Raw genomic sequence first — 21242 nt, 5'->3', positions numbered from 1 at the left:
GGAAGATAAAGAGAGGATGTAGAAGGGGGGGTTGTATGGGCAGAACCTGGTCTCTGAACATCAGGCCTGCAATGAGTAGTATATGCAGGTGGAGGCCCTTTAAAATATAGACCCCCACCTAATCTACTGGGTGACTTGGCCTTCCAAAGCTCATTTGCTCAGGGAATATTGTATTTGGAGGTTTTATGATTTTTTTTCCTTTGCTGGGCTCAGGCGCATTTCACCCGGAACGTGTAGGGACCAAAGTCAGCTACGCGTACATCACAGTAAGTTGTCTATTGATTTTCCTGAATGAAAATGGTCTGATGCTGCTGCCCACTGGCTCCTAAAGCCTGTGGTGTCTCTTGCCCGAGCATCTGTAAGCCAGAAGGATGGTGTTTCGATCACTTGGGGTTTCCCTTTTTTTTTTCCTCCCCCTGACCTTCCTCCCCCTCGTTTTTTTCTCTTTGCTGTTTCCACAGGTCTTAGAAGGGGATGATTCCCCAGTAATATTCCCTGCCCTGATCCCAGGTGCCACTCCCTCCCAGGGAAGACTGCTTCTTGTGTGACGCCGGCCACAGAAAGAGACTCCGATGGACTTACACCGGGCAGCCTTCAAGATGGAGAACTCTTCCTACCTCCCCAACCCGCTGGCATCCCCAGCACTGATGGTCCTGGCGTCCACGGCTGAGGCCAGCCGTGATGCTTCCATCCCTTGTCAGCAGCCACGACCCTTTGGTGTGCCTGTCTCAGTAGACAAGGACGTGCATATTCCATTCACCAATGGTTCCTACACCTTTGCCTCTATGTACCACCGGCAAGGTGGGGTGCCGGGCACTTTTGCCAATCGTGATTTTCCCCCTTCTTTACTACATCTCCACCCGCAGTTTGCCCCCCCAAATCTAGATTGCACCCCAATCAGTATGCTGAACCATAGTGGAGTGGGGGCCTTCCGTCCCTTTGCCTCCACTGAGGACCGGGAGAGTTATCAGTCAGCCTTCACACCGGCCAAGCGACTTAAAAACTGCCATGACACAGAGTCTCCCCACTTGCGCTTCTCAGATGCAGATGGCAAGGAATATGACTTTGGGACACAGCTGCCATCTAGCTCCCCCGGTTCACTTAAGGTTGACGACACTGGGAAGAAGATTTTTGCTGTCTCTGGCCTCATTTCGGATCGAGAAGCCTCATCGAGCCCAGAGGATCGGAATGACAGATGTAAGTACTTTGGTGCCGCCCTCCCTGAACCCCAGTGAGCCCTGCCTTACCGTAGGATTCAACAGGTCGGTGGCACGGGAAGGGCCAACCCCTTCCCATTCGATAGCTATGGAGTGCTGACATTTACTTGTCTCTTATCAATGAGCATTGATAGTTCTTGTAGGAAATGTTTTTCTGAAGGTGGCCACAGGCATGTTGGCCTGTACTGTGCTTCTCTCCAGGCTGTGATGGGCTCACTCTCTGGGGACTCTGGAGTGGAGAGGGTGCTATATACGTACTGGAGTGAATGTCATCTCATTAGAAAACGTAGGTTCCTAGGGGATTTGGAGGACCTGAAGAAACTCGTCCAGCCGTCCTGTCCTTGCTGTCCTCACTGTTTCTCTGATCTCAGTATTATTTTTTAGCTTTTCCATTGTATCACAGCCAGCAGACCCCACGTGATTTTATTTTCACAACTCTCAGGCCTTGTCCAAATCAGGCTGTTTTTCAGAGACGGACAAAGGTGTCGTCAATCACCATAAAGCATTTCAAACAGCTGTGTTTTCCTGGCGATTGCAAGGCTAGACAGCCGACTTCTCTTGGGATTTAACAGGTTTGCTGGCTGCTTATCCTGGGGCTCACTTTTAGGACCAGACATGGTTGACCTGTGCAACTCTCCAGATTCGATGCCACAACTATTAGTAATTTCTGCTTCTGGAACAGCTTTCTCGTGTTATCCAAGTGCCTTGTTGGGCTTTAGTTACTCTCACTAATAGTTGGAGCTAAACCTTTATTTGAAACTTGTAGACTAGTAGCATTGAACTCCGCCATCTCGTTCTCTAATATAATCAGAAAATAATTGTGTTTTGAAGCTTTTGGACTATGGGTAGACCCCACAGAGCAGTTTTCTTCAAGCCTGGTGAGAATTTATGAACTGAGGGTGTTTTTCTACCCAAGCCTTTGTTCTAAGATTTGCTTCATTTTATTTTCTTAAGAAAACTACATCTGAGGTTTGCTTTCCCCTCTTCTTTATTTTTTGTGCTCCCGTCTTCTCTACAACCACCACCACGAATGCCATTTTTTTCTCTTCTCTTTATGATGCCGAGGAGAGTAATAGAGACGTTGCAGCTCTCTCCCCTGTCGGCACTGCTTCCTCAGGCTGTCTCCTTGAATTAGGCACTGTGTTAACTTTCCTGCGCTAAAAGGCATCTGCCTAAACCCAGCGTACCTTTTCAATAAAAGTCATCATAAAATCAACCTGCCTTGTAAATCCACCCCTCTTTGGTTTTGAAATATGTTGCCAGTGTGTCTTTTATGTCAGCGTCTGTAAGCCCAAGACCTCCCCATTTAAGGGAAAAGGCTGCTATCTGACAGCACAACTGCCCGTGTTCTCTCTCTATCATTTGCTTTAGCGCCTCTTCTACACTTTCCCTTTCTGTACAGCTGATGTGCATGTGTGTGTGCGTGTGCGCACATGTATGTGATGATCCTGCTTTGGGGATATACTTGCTGAACATGGATTGGCATTGCGTCAGTCTGTTTCATTTTAGTTGAGCTGAGTTGAGTTTTCGTTTGTCAATGTGCAAGTGATCAGGGCTAGCTTTAATCTGACCTTCGACCAAAACTGCCCTGGCTTTGGGGGTGACAGGTTCTGCTTTTTTTTTCCCCCTCCAAATACAAGTTGAAAATGAAATCCTCGCAAAACTAACATGCCACAAAGTAACACCTGGAGATCAAGATCCCTTTCTTCTCTCCTAACAAATCCAGCTTGTCTCCATTTTGCCATTTTTTTAGCCCAAAACTGTATCAGACCCCCAGAGCAGGAGGAAGCTTGTTCGTTAAGTCAGAACTCGTAGATGTGGCTATCCATTCCCCTCCGAGTGTCAAAGCCATAACTCTTCCCTTTGCCTGGTTTGCATTGTGTGAGGTGCCGGCCCCCATGGAGATGGATCCCTCACACAGGAGTACGCCTGGGTGGAGAAAAATTAAATGAGTCTGTCTCCCAAAGTGAAATGGAATTCTGACCTTGAAATTAATGAGATTCTGATCAGAAGCGTGGGGAAACTTCTTTATTTCAGATTGTAGTGTTGTATACATTGGAGCCCTTTCCCCTTTTATTTGTTTAAAATATCCCTCTCTAGTGAGTATTTTGTGTTCTCTTTTTTTCTCTTATACACACATTAGACCTAGAGGCGTGTCTCTCAGTGTAGGATGTTAGTCCGCTCACATGATTTTGTAGAGTTGCATTCGTGACTGATCTTTAATAACAAGTAAAGGTGCAAAGTGAATAGAAGACCGTTTCCCTGTGATAACTCTGGATTTGTGCTCCTTTCTCTTTTCCTTTTCCTGGGTGGTATAGCAGCCTTCACAGGGTTATACTGGGTAGCATTTGTGCTTTTGATTTTGAGTTTTGGGAAAGCCGGAGAAACATTTTTCTGTAGGGAAGGGTTGAAGAGGCACTGTGACAAAGTCTGCTGCAGCTTTCTTGGCTCCTGTCATATGTCGACGTGTGTCGGAATATTTATGGTCTGTTTTATGTAAATACATATTTAAGGGCTGTTAGAAGGCCTGATTATTCCCACTAGATGCCTTTCAGTTCCTCCCTACAGAACCGTTTTGAAATAAGTAATATTTCTCAGATAATCGAGTGACAGGATACAAGACTGCTTCCAAAGGGAGAGCTTGAGGGGTAGATAGGGCCGTGACGGGGGTGAGGAGGCGAGAAGAGAGAAGATAGAAAGTGTTCAAAAGAGCAAAGTAATAGGTTACAGTGGCTTTTGCCCAGATTGCCAAAATGAACCATGTATATTTTACGGGGTTTTTTGGGGGGAGGGATAAGTAATTAAGTTTATCTGTTTATTATTTTTGGTGGAGGTACCGAGGATTGAACCCAAGACCTTGTGCGTGCTAGGCCTGCACTCTACCACTGAGCTATACCCTTCCCCCTTTGTTTTAGGTTTTTTTCATTCTTAAAATTTAGAGTAAATTTTTGGAATGGTTGACTGACTTCCACTCTCTTCATATACATAAAATATTTTTTTCATAAAATATGAAAAAAATTTTAACTAAATACAACAGTTAAACTCCTAAATAAGCATGGAACTTTAGGGTTTTGTTGGGGGAGGGGGTTAGTATGGGTACTTAGAGTAGAAGTTTTACGACTGAATTTTAGGTCAATGAAAAATCAGTTTTACAGTGGAAACACTGACGGTTTTTACTGTCACAGCCACCCCTGCTCACACACTGCGTCCATATGCAGATATATCCACATCTGAGAGCATTTGAAAGAGGGGCCTGCAGACATGGTGTAATGCACACATGTTCTTTCCTTAAATCTGGGTGCTGATAGGCAGGATTTCTTTTGTGATTAAATATGCATTTTTTGTAGAAGGAAATGTAGCTACTTGGGTAAAGTATCGTCTCTCCCAGTAGATGATTCCAGTTTGCTTGCCTGTTCATCTACCTGCCATCACAGGTGATTCCTGAGGTAGGTGTTGGGCTCTATGGAAAAAAGAAGCCTTTATTCAACAGGACTAACTTATGTGCCCTGGAAGAGGGGAGAAGTGTTTTGTGAGAAGCCATTCGTGGAGGATGCATAATTCCCCAGGAAGGGGACTGAGGTAACTCCTGTTTATTGTCATTCCCTGAACCTGTCTCCAAGGCTCCTTGTCCAGGGAAATGATGTGAAAATTTATGGACCAATTACGAATAGTCCACGTGTGTCTTACATATGAAGTGTCTACAGATATGTTTCCCAGGGCTTTTAAAATAAACATTTCCTCATTAAGGAAACTTTACAACAAAAGGGAAGAAAAGTATTGTCTGCTGCCTTGTACTAGAATCTATACAATTATTACCCCCTTAGCACTCTGGCTCCTATCATGTGCATTTCCTGATTGTTCTCTGTAGACCATTCCTGTGTCCAGTTCCTGTCTGGGTGACACAGTCTTTGGCCAGCCTGGCAGTCTATCCACTCAGCCCAAATCAGAGTTGGCTAGAACGCGTGCCCACCCTGAGGGCTGAGAGGGACCAGGACTGCCCTTGGGGTTGATGGCAGGCCTTGCCCTATGGCTCATCTTGGTGATGGGCACTGGGCACTGGGCACTGACCCTAAGGGGCCCTCTTTCCTTGGCCTTTCCCTGTGGTCAAACAGATTCTCAGGTAGGCAGGAAATTAGGTGGCTCACAGCAGTTGTCTGATGTTCTGCTTTGCTCTCATCTTTGGTATATTGGAAAGTCATTCAAATCTGAAAAGCCCTGGGTAGGGGATGGTATTTTGTACTCTGAAATGTGTCTTTGCAAAGGCACGTATCATTGAAGACCCTTTGTCCTAAGAATCAAATCAACTGAGCCCACATAGGCCCAGGGCAACTTGGAATGAGGAGGGCCAGCTACATCATGCGGCTGGTGTGTTAAGGGGGCTACTTCCCAAGGGCTCTGGGACTGGGGTGGGTAGGGACCCTAATCTGGGCTTTTAGGAGAATTGCTCTTGCTGGGTAGAATGTTTGGAGCAGTTCTCAGGTCACCAGGCTCTACTTCTGGATTGTAGCTGATGCAGATGACCACTCTGAAGGGGTGAGCACATCACCAGAGGATATGGGTCAGATGGTACCCTCTGTACTAACTGCCCAGAGGTAGCCTGACTGTAGGCTTAGCTGCTCCCGGGGGTTCTCCTGGAGTCCCTTTTCCCTCCCTCTCCTGGGTGGGTGGGGGTGGAGGGGGCAAGAACTCCTGTGGTGTGTGTGGTGGTTTCTGGTTGTTCACTCCCAACACAGTCATGGAGACTCCTTTTCATGCTGCTGGGTTTAATTGTCTTGTTGGGATAAAGAAATGTTTGCACAGCTAAAGTGGGGCCGGGCTGGACGGGAGCAGTCCCTGATGGCTGCAGAGCCATCTGGCCTGGCTTGGCTTGGCTCGGCGCTCCGCTCGCCCGCCCGCCCGGCGGCTGGGCTCGCTCCCGCTCCCGCTCTCTTCCCCTGCCCTCGCTCCACGCCGCGCCGCTCTGGTCGGCGGCTGCCTCCTCGCACGGCCGGAATGCCTAATCACCATGGTGAGAAAACGGACACCGCAGCCGTCCTCCCTCCTCGCCTCGCGCCCTCCCTCCCATCAATTGTCATGCAGAAGTGATCCGGGCTGCCGTTTCCTCGCGGCCGCCAGCCAGCCCCTCGCCGCTCCAGGCAGAAGGGTGGCTAGTAATTGATCGTTTGGGGGAGGGGGCGAGGGGAGGTGCGAGGCCGGCCCTGGGGGAGGACGAACCACATAGTGGGCCCCGTTGGCTCATTTGAAAAGGACCCACTGGTCTCCGCCACGGAGATGGCGTTCAAGTGGTTTCAGAAATGTTGGTGACCTCGCCGTCGCTCGGCCGGACTTGCAGGCTGCGGGAGAACTCCGGGCGCTGCCGCCGGGCCGGGCGAGCCCCGGACCGCCGTCGCCGCCACTGCCCGTGGCCGGACTCGGGGGCCGATAGGGCCCCCACTCCCGCCCCGCCCTCCACGCCCAGCGCCCCCAGGTTGCACTGAGAACCGAGCCCTGGGCCAGTTTCCTGTACGCCGTCCGAGCCGCAGAGAGTGGGGTTCCGGGGAGGGGGTGGGAGGAGGTGTGACCGGGGAGGGGGCGCGCCCATGCGGAGGTCGGGGTGACGCGGGTCCCGGCAGGAGGTGCAGCTGGGCGGGTGGCAGAGTGAGGAAGAGAGGGGACACTGCGGGGGAGGGGAGTGGGGGCAACGCTGTGGGAGGCGGGAGCGCGGAGGGCGCCCGGGCGCGTAGAGCAGGGAGGATGGACGTGTGCACATCTGGATCTAGCGTTGCCCTCGGCACCCGAGGACTTTGCGATTTCTCCCGCAGGTTTGAAACGTTTTCCCCCTATTGTTTTTCAAGTCTGTAAAACGTTCTGGGGACTTGTTTCCCAAGTCCAGGGGTTCGTGAATCGTCAGGATGGCTGGTATTCGGGCGAGGCGAGTTGCGGTCGCCTCTGACCGTCTGAGGCTCGCAGCCAGCACAGCGGGGCTCGTTTTAATGTCCGGGCAATTTCTGGAACTCTTCCCACGGGAAGTTTTCCGGGGCTGCCTTCCGGTCAGCGGCCCCAGGTTGATTATTTGGTGGCCGTTTTTTGTTTGAAAACAAAACACACACATTGTATCCAAATAACAAAAGTTGTTCTCCCTCCCCACCCCCTTTCCTCATTAGGCAGGGAAGAGGAAACTGTAAAATAGAATTATATTTTTATGTTGGTTTTTCTTATTTTTAACCCATATTAACCACACCCATCTGGTTAATAAATATTGGCACACGTTGAAACGTAATCTTTATAAATACTCGCGGTTTGGGGTGACAATACATTTAATACTTACATTTTTATGATGGTTTTTCATATTTTTAACTCTTTAACCACATCCATCTGGTCAATAAATATCAGAGCACATGCTGGAATGTCCTCTTTATAAATACTTGAGATTTGGAGTGATGATACATTTTATTGCAAAACCCACACGATTTTCACACCAAAATAACAATAATTTTTGGATTTAAATATTCTCTTCAGACAGTTCCACAGCATTTCCCAGTGTCATTTTATCCCTCTTAATGAGAGGTGAGCTGCAAACCTAAGAATAACATTACTATATAGTAGCTTAAATGCCTTAAATTTTTTGAAAAATGCCATTTAAGTTGTGGCGTTTGTGGTTGAAAAGAGTGTTTTTATGCTTTGGAACTTCAGAGTGTGTGCTTCAGGGTGAAAGTTTCTAAATATCTGTTTATTTGGGGCAAGGAGGAGAATTTTCTGCAAAAGAACTTTAACCCACTTAGTTTCTCTGTTACGCTTTTTGCAGGAAAAGATCCTGAGTTGGAACTATGGGTTTAGGCCTGGAGAAATGGGAGGCAGTGGTATGAATCAGTAAACCTGGTAGATGCTAAGTAAACAGGAGCAATTCATTCTCTTCCAGCCCTACCCAACGGATCAGACTTTTCTATTATCTCAATCACATTTTAACGTTTAGTTAATTCTTTTTCGCATCAGTGCCAGTCAAAGGGTTCAGTAAGTGTTAGTTGCATATTGAATATATTGATGGTGGTGAGTATAGTCTAATTTTTACTTTAAGTTTTCATCAATTTGCCACTCTTAAGCATTGCATCGGGTAGTATCATAAGACTGTCCTATCTCAAAGGTGTAGATGTTTGAAGGAAGAATATTTATATGCCTTGAGGTTTGATAAGGACAAAGGGAGTTTTTCAAATTATGTGCAGTTACCTCTCTCAAATGTAGATTTATTTTGTTGATTATTTTGCTTAAAACATCTTTCATAACTTAAAATATAATTTAAAATTTGCTCATCTTTCCTAACTTTCTAGAAACCTAAGGTTGGAGTCTGTCCCCTTCCCAAATGTTTTCCCACGGCATTACATCCCTATCATGGCTCTCCACAAATACGGATCTGCTCTTGGTGTATGTTTTAGGAAAAAAAGTTCCTACCTAGATTCTGAATAGAGCTGGAAACAGACAATGATGTGAGGATTTGTAGACACATACAACCATCTGGCAATTCAGACGTCTGACCATCAGTTTTCTCTGTGGAGTGTGTTCTGATTGAAGATGACCTAGAGGAAATGAAAGTTGTGTGTTTGGGGGGAGATAATGGTGCTGCATCCAGTACATTCTGTTCAGCAGACATGGAGCTTTAGGGAAGTCTAGGGTATCTTTTGGTACAGTCTCATGAGATTTCTCTTTTTTGGGGGGGGTGGTAATTAAGTTTATTTACTAATTTGTTTTTAGAGGAGGTGCTGGGAATTGAACCCAGGACCTTGTGCGTGCTAAGCACGCCCTCTACCACTTCCCCTGGTACAGTCTCATGAGAAATCAAGCCCGGTAAGCCTGAGTGTGACTCACCAGGCAAGAGTTGTCTTTTTCCACTGAAATTCATTTGCAGGCTGAGACTTATGGCTTTGCATCCATCTTAGAGCAGCTGACAGTCAGAAGCTGTAGGGAGGGGGCAAGGGCCAGCGCTGAAGAGACCTTTGCTTTATTTTCAGGTATATGATTCCCATTTAGGTGCTAGCTAATCCTAATTGCTCTCACTTGACCCTGCTTTTCAGGGTTTGATTTAAACTGAGTCAGAGTGGCCTAGCATAATAAATACCTGTTACAGGAATAAATGCTATATTTGCCCCTTGGAACCTCAACTTGAAGGTGTTTCAGATCAAAGGTAGGGGAGGCAATATAACGTAGTAGTTACGAGTTCAGCCTCTGGAGTAAAATCGTGACCCTTTAGCTTACTTGCTCTGTGCCCTTGGGCAAATTACTTAGCCTCTGGGTCTCAGTATTCTCACCTGTTAAGTGGGAATTATACAACCTGAAAGGATTATTGCAAAGGACTGGATGAGGGTAAGTACACAGATAATGCTTAGAACAGTTCCTCACGCATACTAGGTGTTTAATACATGGTGATTATTATTATTTCAAGGACAATCTGGTGATATAATCTTCATTGTTAGAAGCACGGATGTAACCAAACACAGGGTCATTAATGACTAGTGTGTCTGTAGGATCCTTTCACACACTTATGCCTTACGGTGATGCGGAAAAAGGGAGGGAGAAAGGCTCAGAGCCCTTTTCTGTGATAGCAGCTGCTTCACCTCCCTTCATTATTATCCATCCACCAGGATTAGCCCTGGTGGCCCTCTGACCTCTTTCTCCCTTCATTTTATTGAGAACCAAGGTAATATTATAGTTAAAGAAACTGAGTCCCTGAGTCAAGAAGGGACTTGACTTGGGTTAGGTATCTAGGCCGTGGACCAGGTTAGAGAATCCAAATCCCATCATGTTTTCTTATTCTGGAATTTTGTATTACCAAATATTATTGGAAATAAATTGGCCATTAGAATTTGTGTATGATAGAAGTTTGGGCCATATATAATCAGATTTGCTGTGATGGTACTTGACTAGTATTAGAATTCGAAGTCCCAGAGTTTCTAGTATGTCCTCAGATTTTAAGTTATACAGACACTTTTCCCCTCTTGCCTATGGGAGAAAAATCTGTGAACCTTTCCCCATCTGTGTGTGTCACAGTCCCACAGCATGATGGATTGTCTCTGCTTGGGGGAGGCTTAGGACGGGGCTTGAAGGGGCCTTGTAGGTCAGGAGAGAAATACAGCAGCAGGACTGAGCTGGGCGGGGGGCTGCTGGGGAGGGATTAGCAGGGGAAGGGGAGGGCAGGGCTGGGCGGGGACAGGCCTCTTCCATAGTGTCTGTGTGCATTCTCCTAGGAGTGAAAGAGGGCTGTCCATTACCGTGAGCACACAAATAAACTCAGTGTTTTTCTCTTTGTAGAAAGAAAGCCCCAGGGGGCTTGGAAACACCAGAGAAAGACTGCAAGTCTGTGGGAGAGGTGGGGAGTTGAGTATGGGAGTGCAAAAGACTGACCCTCTGCCTGAGGACCTTGAATCTGAGTCTGTTATTTAAATATAGTAGCTCATATTTGAAAAGTCTTCTGTTCACCTATCTATATAGGTGGCAGAAATTGCCATTGGAGGTCAGTTGTCTGATACCTCCATCCCCATCAGTTCCTTCATGGCTCCATTTAAGAGAAGGGGTTCAGGTCACTTTAGGGGGCAAAATGTAGATCACAGAGCACTCACTCGCCTCTCTCTCTATCCCCAGTCCTTTCCACACACACAGACGCGAAGGTGTATGGAAGGTGGGAAGGGAAATGCTGAACATTCTTCATTTTCGGTTTTGGAAGAAGAGGGGAAAGTCTGGAATTTAGGCCCAAATGGCAAAGTTGTAGTTAGGAAGGAACTCTAGGAAAGGAAGGAGTTAGGTCTGAGAGGTAGATAGGGAGGTGAAGGTAGGAGCACACGCGAGGGTCAGTAATCAGCAGGACTGCAGTTAGGGCCTAGGCTTCGGCTTCCTTCCTGAGCAGTAAAATTAAAAAAAAAAAAAATCCTTAGAACAACAAAAGTCTGGACGCATGGGCTTCCTTCCTGACAGGCCAACCTGGTGGGGCTTCATTCAGCCTGAGCAGCAGTCAAGGCTGATTTACGGTATGAGATCCCAGACAGACGTGTGTGCTTAACCCTTTCCTGACCGCAGAGATGCCTCCTGGCAAATGCTGCCTTCCTCTTCCGACTTCCCATCATGTGTGGGTAGCTTTTTACTGTCATTGTTTCTTTATTTAAAGGGAGTACCTGCTGCTGAAGGACCTAATACCTTCTTCATGAAAAAGCTGGGTCTCTGAGACATTGAATGACTGGGAAGAAATTGTACCATCGAGTCTGTGATAGAGCTGCCATTGTGGCTTCTGGCCGATATAACTCTTAGGCTCTTGGCAACATTACATTGACTTTGGAGTGTGTGTCCATCTTTGATCGTGGGACAAGCCTCTTGGAGTCTGTGTTGGGGTGATCCTGTGAGCCTCTGTGCCACGTCTATAAAATACTGGTACTGCAGGAGGAAGGGTGCTACTTCTCAGGTGTTTTTAGTGGCACTGTGGGTAAAACTGGCAGAATACAGGAGGCATGGTTCCGTTTCCATCCTGATAGGGAGTATGATGTACTTGTCAATTCATTTAATCATTCAACTAGTATTTCCTGAGTGCCTGCATCCTTCCAGACACTGTGCTGGGTGCTGGGGGGTACCATGATGAGCAAGATAGATTAGAGCCCCTGCCTCAGTGGAGCTGAAAGCTTAACATGCAATTGCAGGATGTTGTGAAAATACTCTAATAGGGGAAACATAAAATGCATGGGCGCCTAATCTTGTCTATGAGTCGGGGATAGCTTTCTGGAGGGAGTGACCTTTAAGCTGATATCTGAAAAATCCAGGAGTTTCATATTCCAACAGGCTGGGTGTGGTGGTTTGCTTTTCTGGACAGAGTATAGCAACTGAGTGTGGAAGAAAGAACTCCAGAGTTGCCAAGGATTGCTCACGATAGTGAATAAGAATAGAAATTCTTTCCTCTTTCTGGAGGGTCCAAGACTTGACTTTGGGTCTCTGTTATACTTCATCCTATAGCCAGACATTCTTGAGAATGTCCTTTTGGTGCTTAATGTGGTTCTGAGGCCCAACATCACCTAGGGTCTTGCTTTTTAAAGTCACTCTCTGAAGATCTGTCACTATAAAATACTTTAGGGTGATGTATGCTATCTTAAGACCCATAAGCACCCAGAACCACGCTTGGGACCGAGCAGACACTCAGGAGATACTTGCTGAATAGAGGAGGACCATGACCCTGCTGATGGGCCCTGGGCTTTATACTAAATTCATGCTCAGCTCTATACTTTGCTCTGTATGGAGACCTGATGGCTCTGAGGACCTAGGGTACTCCTGGCCATTAAATGAAGCCACATAGCACCCGGGATCCTTGGCAGGATTTCTTGGCAAAGTTTCTTATGGGAGGTGCTTTGTTCAGACTTGACTTTCATGAGGGAGGTTAGGCATATAGTGCCAAGACTATTGAAGAAGGGAAAAAAGAAGGCAGAGCCAACCGTTGTCCCAGCCTGGCACACGCAGGCATACTAAAAACAGTTCCTTCCAGCCGGGGCCTCGGGGACTGCCATCCCTGTTGTGGTTTTCCTTCCCCCAACCCCTTATCGCCATCATCGCTGTACGTTCACAGCATTTCCTGAGCTCCTGGGGGTAGACTGCTGTGCTCAGAGATGTTTGCAGGGGAGTCAAAGAAGTAGGAGATGACACTTCCTCTTCTTGAGGGCCTTATAGTTAAGGTGAGTAGTTAGGATGACATACGAAAAAGAAATGCTTGTGTAAAATAACAGACAAGAAGGGCTCTGGGATTTCAGGAGAGGGAGTAATCCCCATGGCTGGGTTTCTCAAAATGCGATCTGAGAACCACTTGTGTCCTGATCACTTATGGGAGGGTGTGGGGTGAGGGTTGGGGAGAATGTTATTTATAATGCAGATTCCCAGGGCCCACACCAGACCTCCTAATCAGAAACACAAGGCATGTGGTCTAGAAATCTGTATATTTAGCAAGCAGGTGATTCTCATATGCTCCTTAAAGTTTATGAAGCCTTCACCTATAGTGAGAGTCTCAGAGGGAAGCTTTCTCAGGGGAGTATGGCTTTGGAGGAAGGGGAGTGAGGACTAGGTGAGTGGAGAGGAGGGACTCCACTGAGGAGCCGGGAATGATAAAGGTGAAGACCCAGGTCTGTCTTGGCGGCACCTCCTCCTCCAGTCTCCTGCCGTGGGTGGGATCTGTCCAGCTGCCTCTAGTTCCCCTCTTTGCCTTTGCTTCTCCGCAGGTTTCCCTTTTCCTCCCTTATTGCCCATCAGCTGACTGTGTGTGTGCATACTGCCCCTTTCTCGGTGCAGAGTTGTAATTATGAGGCAGCCCCAAGGAGGGTTCACGGTGCTTAGCCAGATGTGAGGGAGGCGGGTGCACGCTTTGGTGCTCCTTGGGCTCCAGCCAGCTCATCCTCTCACTGCTGTTGTACTGCCGAGAAGGGCCTGGACAGGATCTTTTGCCAGCCTCCTCTCTCCTCTTCCCAGCCCGGAAGCTTACTTCTTATGCTGAAATGCTTGTTAGTAAAGAAATAAGGCTTAGAGAAATCTCACCATGGCAGAACTGGTCACCAGCACCTGCAGGCTGACTCTCTGCTTCAAGCTTTAACCCTTCTAGGGGCAGCTGCCAGTGGGCAGGTGGTTAAATGAGCCGTTAATAGGGGCCTGGTTCAAGGTTCAGGTGGCTGCAGACACCTGTACACTCAAGGTTGCTCTCATCCACCCTGCTAATGGACTTGGGGGCAGTGTACTTCCCCTTTCTTAAATACTCATCACAGTGTATTGTAATTATTTGCTTAACTGTCCCACCTCTATGGGCCCATGTTTGTCTCCTCCCGGGTGACTCTATCCAGTATTCCTCCTCATGTAGCACCTGGCTCAATAAATATTTGTTGTGAGAGTAGGTGAACCCAGGATCCCTGTTGCCCAGGCCGAGTTCTACTGAGTGTTGCCTGCTGGCTCTGCCCATGTTGACATAGTCTGAAGGACCACACAGGATCCACCAAGGGCAGGGCACCTGATGGCACATTTACAAGTGGGAAGTGATAACAAGGAATAGAGAGGTTGAGAACAGTTCAATGACAGGGCAGGAGCATGGAGCCAGAAGCTCTGGCTCGTCATTTCCTAGCTGGGCCACTTCGGGTAAGCTGCTTTGTTTTTCTGGGCCCCAGCTCCTCATATATCAAACAGGAGGTGGCGAGTAATCCTTGTTCTACCTTAGAGGGTTCTTGAATCAGAAGAGATATTTTGGTAATTGAAAAGTAACCATGTAAATGACATACAGCACACCACAGATAGCATACACATGATAGATAGATATATATATAAAATACAGCTGTCCCAGGAATATCTGTCTAAGAGCAGAATGGTCTGAGGAGACTAAAGTAGCTTATGAAATACCTGAGTGTTCTACCTAGAGGGAGCCCTCTTACATGCTGTTTCATCCTTGAAGTTGGTTCCAGAGGAGAGACTGCATTCTTGGACGCTGACTGCAGCTATTTATTTTCCTAGGCAGTCTGGGACACAAGTTTTGTAGACTTTTGGTGAACGGAGATCTCAGGCCACTTGCTATACAGATCTGTGACATCTCAGTTGAAATTTTGTCTTCCCATTGAAAGGAATGTTCCCTCTGCCTTTCTTCTCAGCAAAGTTCAGAGCGCCTTTATTTTTCGGTTTCCAGGGCCAGTGACTCTGTTCCTACTTGGCGGAGGGAAACGTTTGGGCTCAGAGGCAGAATGCCTCGGCCTAAGGAATGATAGGCAGAATCAAGTTGAAGAGGGCTTTCTGCCCCGGAGACCTTTCCTCTGCTGGGAGAATAGCCACACTCTACAGGCCAGTCTGACAAGATGAAGAGGCCCGTGTCAGATTTGGAAGCAGTTAGAAGGGCTCACCCTTAGGCAAGATCTTTAGAAGTCAGAGTTGGGCTAGGAGGGTTGGAAAAAGCAAGCACTTGAAGAAGGCTTTCCTTGTGCAGCAAACTTCATTGTGTGATTATTTAATAGACCATTAACAAGCAGGTTCATTAACAAGATCTTAATTAACAAGTTCCAGGGTTATTCCTCCAACTTCCCAAGGGAACTGTTCTCCTCCTATTTAGTCCCTGAGACTTCCTATCCTCCTTAAACTAACTGTACCAGATGCGTTTAAATCCAGACTTTTTATTGCGAGTAGAGTGACTGTGGACAAAGACAGGCACAGAGCCTGCTCCTAATGAGAAGAGTCACACCTTTGGAGTGCTTTCTGTGTGTCAGGCCCTTTCCTGAGTGCTTTATGGGCAATCATTTATCCAATCCTCATAAAATCCCTAGGAGATAGGTATTGTTATTATTTCCATTTTACAGACGAGGAAACTGAGGCCCATTGTCACAATAGCAAGGAAGAGCAGAGATGAGACTCAGCTCGGGAGGCAGTCTGGCTCTGGGGCCAGTGGGAAGGAGGAAAACCCCAGGAGAGGGAGGCCTGTGGGTCAAATTCATGAGGGAATAAGAATAATCCTTGTATCTGCTCGCCAGCGTCAGACACAGTTCTTAGTGCTTCATGTATGTACGTCAGGCTGTGTCCTTACTCGAAGTCTTCTGTCGTGGGCAGCCCTTGGACACAGTCTGTTTTGGCCCCCTCACCAGGCTTTGTCACTCTGTCTGCACCATGAGTTCCATGAGGTGGGGACTGTGTCTTACTCAGGTCTGTTCTCAGCACCTAGTATGTTGCCTGGAACTTAACTAGTTATGATCTGAAAACAAAACAACAGAAAAACCCTGTTTGTCAGACACGTCCCTTGATGGCAGGGGAAGGGTGGTTTAGCATCTGCTCAGTCCTCATGCTTCTTGTGGCGCAGCGCCTGCCTTTGGGACACTCTGCACTTTACGGATATCACAGTTCCTGGAGAGCCAACTCTGAGGACAGGGCAGCTGCCCCTCTTCCTCTATGCCTCGGTTTCCTCAGGTTAAAGTGGAACTAGCACTAACGCCAGTCTCCTAGGGTTGTTAAAAGGATTAAATGAGTTCATGTAAAATATAAATAAAGCCCTAAGAACAGGGCCTGGCGCAAAGTAAGCCTTTAATACACCTTCGCTAGAATCACTATTACAGGGCCTCGGGCACAGATTTGAACCGGACTCTTTTCCCTACCCCAGGCCTCTCCTCTCGATTACGTAACAGAGACAGTGACTCTGGACAGCCCTGATCCCTTAAGGGTTTGTACAGTCTGTGACAGGTCTTTCTGTAGCCCAAAGAATTCCCAGTTGATACTAAGGAGCTGGTACCTGTAGCGTTGTCCTTCCTTCTTGGCTCCAGTTAAATGGGGCTGTGGGGCTGGGACAGAGATGACTGGACCTCATTGGTAATTCCCCTGTTTACCTCCCCTCAAAGGCATAGGGTGGAAATAACTAGAATTCCTACCCAGGAAAGGATAGTGAGCCACCAGGACTTTATTTGGGGATAAAGGGCTTGGTTAGTCTTGTTCTTGGCCTCTGCCTTGCCTGCCGCTCAGATGGCAAGCCTGTGGGCTCTCTGCCAGCCTCACTGGGGAGAGGATAAGGGAGCGGCAGAATGCCTAGAATCATTGGGAAATTTGAGCTAGGAAGGAACTATTACAAGTTGCTTTATTTTTCTTATTTCCTAATTACTTACATGAAGCTTAAAACTGTGCTTTCCCCTTTATCCTAAGGGAAAAAAAAATTCCCTTTTACTAGCCAGAGTCTCATCCCATTTGTACATTCTACAAATACCCTTCTCCTCAATCTCAACTTGAAGACTTAAAATAGCACCCATTCTCACGGCTGGCTACTTTTGCTCCCACTCCAGTATCCACCCCCTGCCCCATCGTCTGTCGTTAATGATCGATCGATGCTCATAAACCCCCAAACTGGCCTCCCTCTTCCCAACTTAGCATCCTTGTGTTCTTTCTAAGTAGCTTGGCCACAATATCACTTTCTTTAGCAGCATTCTAACTTCTAAGAAGCTTAATAGGCAAGGAGATTGTGGGGTCTTTGACTTTTTCTGAGCCTCAGCCCTAAGTGGTTTATTCTATTAAGCTGATTCTTGATGGTGCATAGAGCTTTGCCGGATAAGAAGTTGGGGGCTGTGTGGGGTGGGGGTTGCAGTTAGAGGAATAGGATACTTTCCCTCCTCCACTTATGCCCCACCCTCCAACCCATTCTTGTCCTATGATTCTGTTTTTAGAGCTTAGGAATGAGGGGAGTGGTGATGGAGCTAAAGTCAAGAACTTTCCTTAGAGGATTTAAGAAGTTGGCTTTTTTTTTTTCCTGAGCTGTGCTTTGCCCCCCTCCCCACTACCCTTCCTGCCTGTTTGTCCCTGCTCTTAATCAGCACGTTGGGATTTTTCTTTTCTTTCCCTCCACCTTAACTTTTGCCTGCACTCCAGTTCTAGCTACACACACCCAGAAGAGTAATGAATAAAAATTATGAACTATTGATTCAAAGGGAGAAAGATCCAGGTGTGGAATGTAGAAAAAATAACAGATTCGGTTCTAGCAAGGAAACAATGCCGAATTCTTCTCGATGTTTTTTCCTCAGAGTTACGCCAAGATGAATTTATTCATTTTGATATTTTGACCCAGATGAAAGATTTCCGGGTTTCCCTATTAACATTCTCTCTTGGTTCAGAAGGGCCAGCAGGTTGGGGGAGCAGAAGGATATCAGTTTTTTATTGAATCATGTTCAGCTGCAGAGAAACTATAAGGAATTTGTGAGCAGGAAAAATGGGGTTGTCGGAGAAGGGGCAGGGGGAATCAGGTGTGTGAGTGTAGGAAAAAAGTATAGGACAGTCTCCACAGAGAAGGCAGGAAGAAAACCAAGAGTGACCAGAAAGCTAAAAAGAAAGAAAGAAAACTTGAAGATGGAGGTGGGAAGACGATGGCAATTTGAAAGTGTTTCAAGGAATTACACATAACTTGTTTGATAACATAGCTATTGGTGATGAAAGCATGGGGAGACCGGATCCTGTGCACATAACTGGTGGGACTGTAAAGTGGTACGGTCTCTTTAGAGAGCAGTTTGGCGGTATTTGTCTACGAAAATTTTAAATGCAAATATCCTTTGATGAGATTCAACAATAAGATATTATCCTATGTCTATTTGGTCGAGTACATAAAAATATATGTACTTTGTAGTATTGTTTGTAACTTGAAAAAACAGAAGTGACCTAAGGGCACATTGATAGGGAATTAGGGAAATAAATTATGGTACCTCTGTATAACAGAATAGTGTGTAGTGGCTTTAAAAAATGAGTTAGGGTCATGTGTGCATATATGTAAAGCGAAGTACAGAGAAGTTTATGACCCCTTTGTACAGAAAAGAAGATACCTACATGTATATCTTTGTATATGCATACAGAACTTTTAAAAGGGCACAAAAGAGATTGTTAACAGTAGTTTCCTTTGGGGAGTATAACTGGGCTGGAAAGTAGGAGTAACACTTTTTATTTTATGGTCTTCTGTAGTATTTGAATAGTTAACATGTGCATGTACTATTTTTATAATTTAAAAATCTAGTTTATGATCTAAAACTTAATTTGAAAGTGCTAGAGCAAAAAAATGGAGGCTAGGTGAAAACTAAAGAAATCAGAATAACGTATGGACGTTAGTTAATAATAGTGTATCAGTATTGGCTCATTAATGACAAATTACCATACTGAAAGAAGATGTTAGGAACCGGGGACACTGAGTGTGAGGAATATGGGAACTTTCTGTACTATCTTTGCAATATTTCTGTAAATCTAAAAACTATTCTAAAAAGTTTATTTTTAAAAAAATTTGGAAGACTATATTATGGGAAAAGCCTGTAACCTAGTGTCTAAAGATTCAATCTTGGAGAGATGACGTGATAAAATTGAATGATTCCTCTGATTCTAGAACTAATTATTAATTGGGTTCCATTTCTTTCAAATGACCAGGTTTGATGAGATGTATAGTCACAATTGCTGGGCAAGTGTCTGATTTGTTGTCGTTTGTAAAATTAATTTTCTTTTCTGAATTAGTTTGTAAAAAGTTTAATTAATGGTTGTTTCAGTTTCAACATCCAAAAAATACAGACTGGTTCTGGAGCTATATAATGAAGAGGGTTCAGAAATGAAGAGACTTAAAAGTGGTCTAATGCTTGCTGCTTTCAAGGGAGCAGGGTGGGGTGGACAGAGAGCAGATGTGAGAGGTACATGGAATCCCACTTAGCTAGCTCTGTTTATGGCCATTTCTATGAGATTTGCCCCTCATGTCGGCAGTGTGGCCAAGTAGGAGCAGGCCAGAAGACCCCATCCCTAGCCATCCTCTAAGTGGGTCTCTTTCCTCCTCACACACCATGAGGGTTAGTGGTGGCCATTGGTAGTTCTTTGCAGGATTAGAGTCTAGAAAACACAGACCTGCCATTGGCTCAACATGATATGTGCACCTCTGTCTTTCTGCCACTGATGGTAAGAAATGGTGAAGACCAAGTATAAGACATTTTCCCTCTGAATTAGTTTACATGACAGCCAGAGGAAGGAGGACTTGGTTTTACCTTTCTGTGTAGTGGAGGGAGATTTCTAGGCCCTGGCACCCGGTTCAGAGGAGGGATCCTCTGTAGTGCTGGATACAACTGATGACGTCATCCTTCTAGGAATTGCCTTCCCTTGGTTTCTGGGACATGATACTCCCACGGTTCTCCTGCTTCTTGGACCCTGTTATTATTCCCGTAATGCCTGGTGTTTCCCCAGGCCACAGCGCTTTTTTTTTTTTTCTAATCATGATAGAGAGTGAAATGTACATTGGCGAGGGGAGCAGGGTACTATGTTAGTCTGCAGAAGAATTTTAGGACAACAATTAACTAAAAGTTTGCTTTTTAATACCATCACATGCTGCGGTTTTAAACAGTGTCGATTATAAAATATTTCTCCTTGAAAATATCTTCTGTTGGTCTGAAATCTGAAAAATTGCTGTAGTTCTTGAGTTTTAGTATGTAAGTTTGTATGTAAGTTTCAAATTTGCACATTTTTTATTATTTATTCTTTAATAAACATTGTATTCTATAAGGAAGAAATGGGAGAACTTCCAGTTACACTGTGGGCCCTGACATCTGTAGACTTGCTTCGAGAGTAAGTGCCTAACAGCTCAGAAGCATCTGAGCTCACTTAAGGCACAGTTTCCATCCCCAGGTCCTGTGATACTGCACATTCCTGCATGTGAACAGTAGATTCAAAATAAACAATAGGCCACATTAATTGTAAAGATGAAGAAAGACAAATTGAGTTATTCCACTTCTGCCGTCCTTTGTGACCACTTGGTATTCTTATGTTTAAATTTTGAAACAGTGAAACGAGCTGCAAACTGCGGGGTGTGACATTTTTCTTTGGTATGTGTAAATTTTAGTTCATCTAGTAAATAGTTTAGTAAGCTACATTATCTTTAGAAATAAAACATTCTGTTTAAATTATTCATCACTGATGTTAAAACTAAAGAATTAATCAAGAAAATTGTTGCTATGGCTGATTATGACATGATTTTCTTTGTCATCAAGAAAATGATCCACTGTATCAAATATGCCCAGTACACCCCTGAAGGTGATGTTTGAATTGAAATATGAATGATGAGCAGGTGATAATGACATAACAGTTTGGAAGAAGAGTGTGTTGGCACATTTAAAGAGCAGAGAGAAGGTCTGAGCACTGGGATGGAGTGAACTTGGAGGAATGCAGCAGTGGATAAAATGGGGAAAGATCAGAATTCCACTGATCTTTTAGATCACAGTGAGTTTGGATTTTATTCTAGAAGTGACAGATTGTTTAAACAGGGAGAAGTACCATATTGTGATTTATCATTCAAAAAGATTACTCAGGCTGCTATGTGAATAACAAACCGTAAGTGTCAGGAAAAGAGGACCATTGTAAAAAGGCCATTGCCGTAGTTCGACTCAGAGAGGGGGGAGGAATCATGTCTTACACTTCTTGAAGTATCCACAGTGCCTTTCCCATAGCAGTTACTTAATAAATACTAAATAAACTAATTTATAAAGCACTATGTGTCTTCTAAAAAACAAAACCAAAACTGCAGCAGAATAGATGCTGAGT

At 45.6% G+C, this 21242-nt stretch overlaps 1 protein-coding gene across 2 annotated transcripts in view; it reads left to right on the top strand.

The window, feature by feature from the left end:
• The first annotated feature begins 557 nt into the window (after positions 1 to 557).
• The window catches only part of RNF220 (ring finger protein 220), a 203963-nt gene continuing 183278 nt past the window's right edge, over positions 558 to 21242 (top strand). For both annotated transcript variants that reach the window (XM_072974576.1, XM_072974575.1), the window contains exon 1: positions 558 to 1197. In XM_072974576.1, the coding sequence (XP_072830677.1) occupies positions 573 to 1197 (625 nt within the window). In that variant the 5' untranslated portion in view covers positions 558 to 572. The remainder of the gene's footprint in view (positions 1198 to 21242) is intronic.

The sequence above is a fragment of the Vicugna pacos genome, chromosome 13 (genome assembly GCF_048564905.1).
Source record: "Vicugna pacos chromosome 13, VicPac4, whole genome shotgun sequence".
Classification (NCBI taxonomy): domain Eukaryota; kingdom Metazoa; phylum Chordata; class Mammalia; order Artiodactyla; family Camelidae; genus Vicugna; species Vicugna pacos.
The sequence above is the reverse complement of the archived record's forward strand: the minus strand, read 5'-3'. Positions and strand labels throughout refer to the sequence as shown.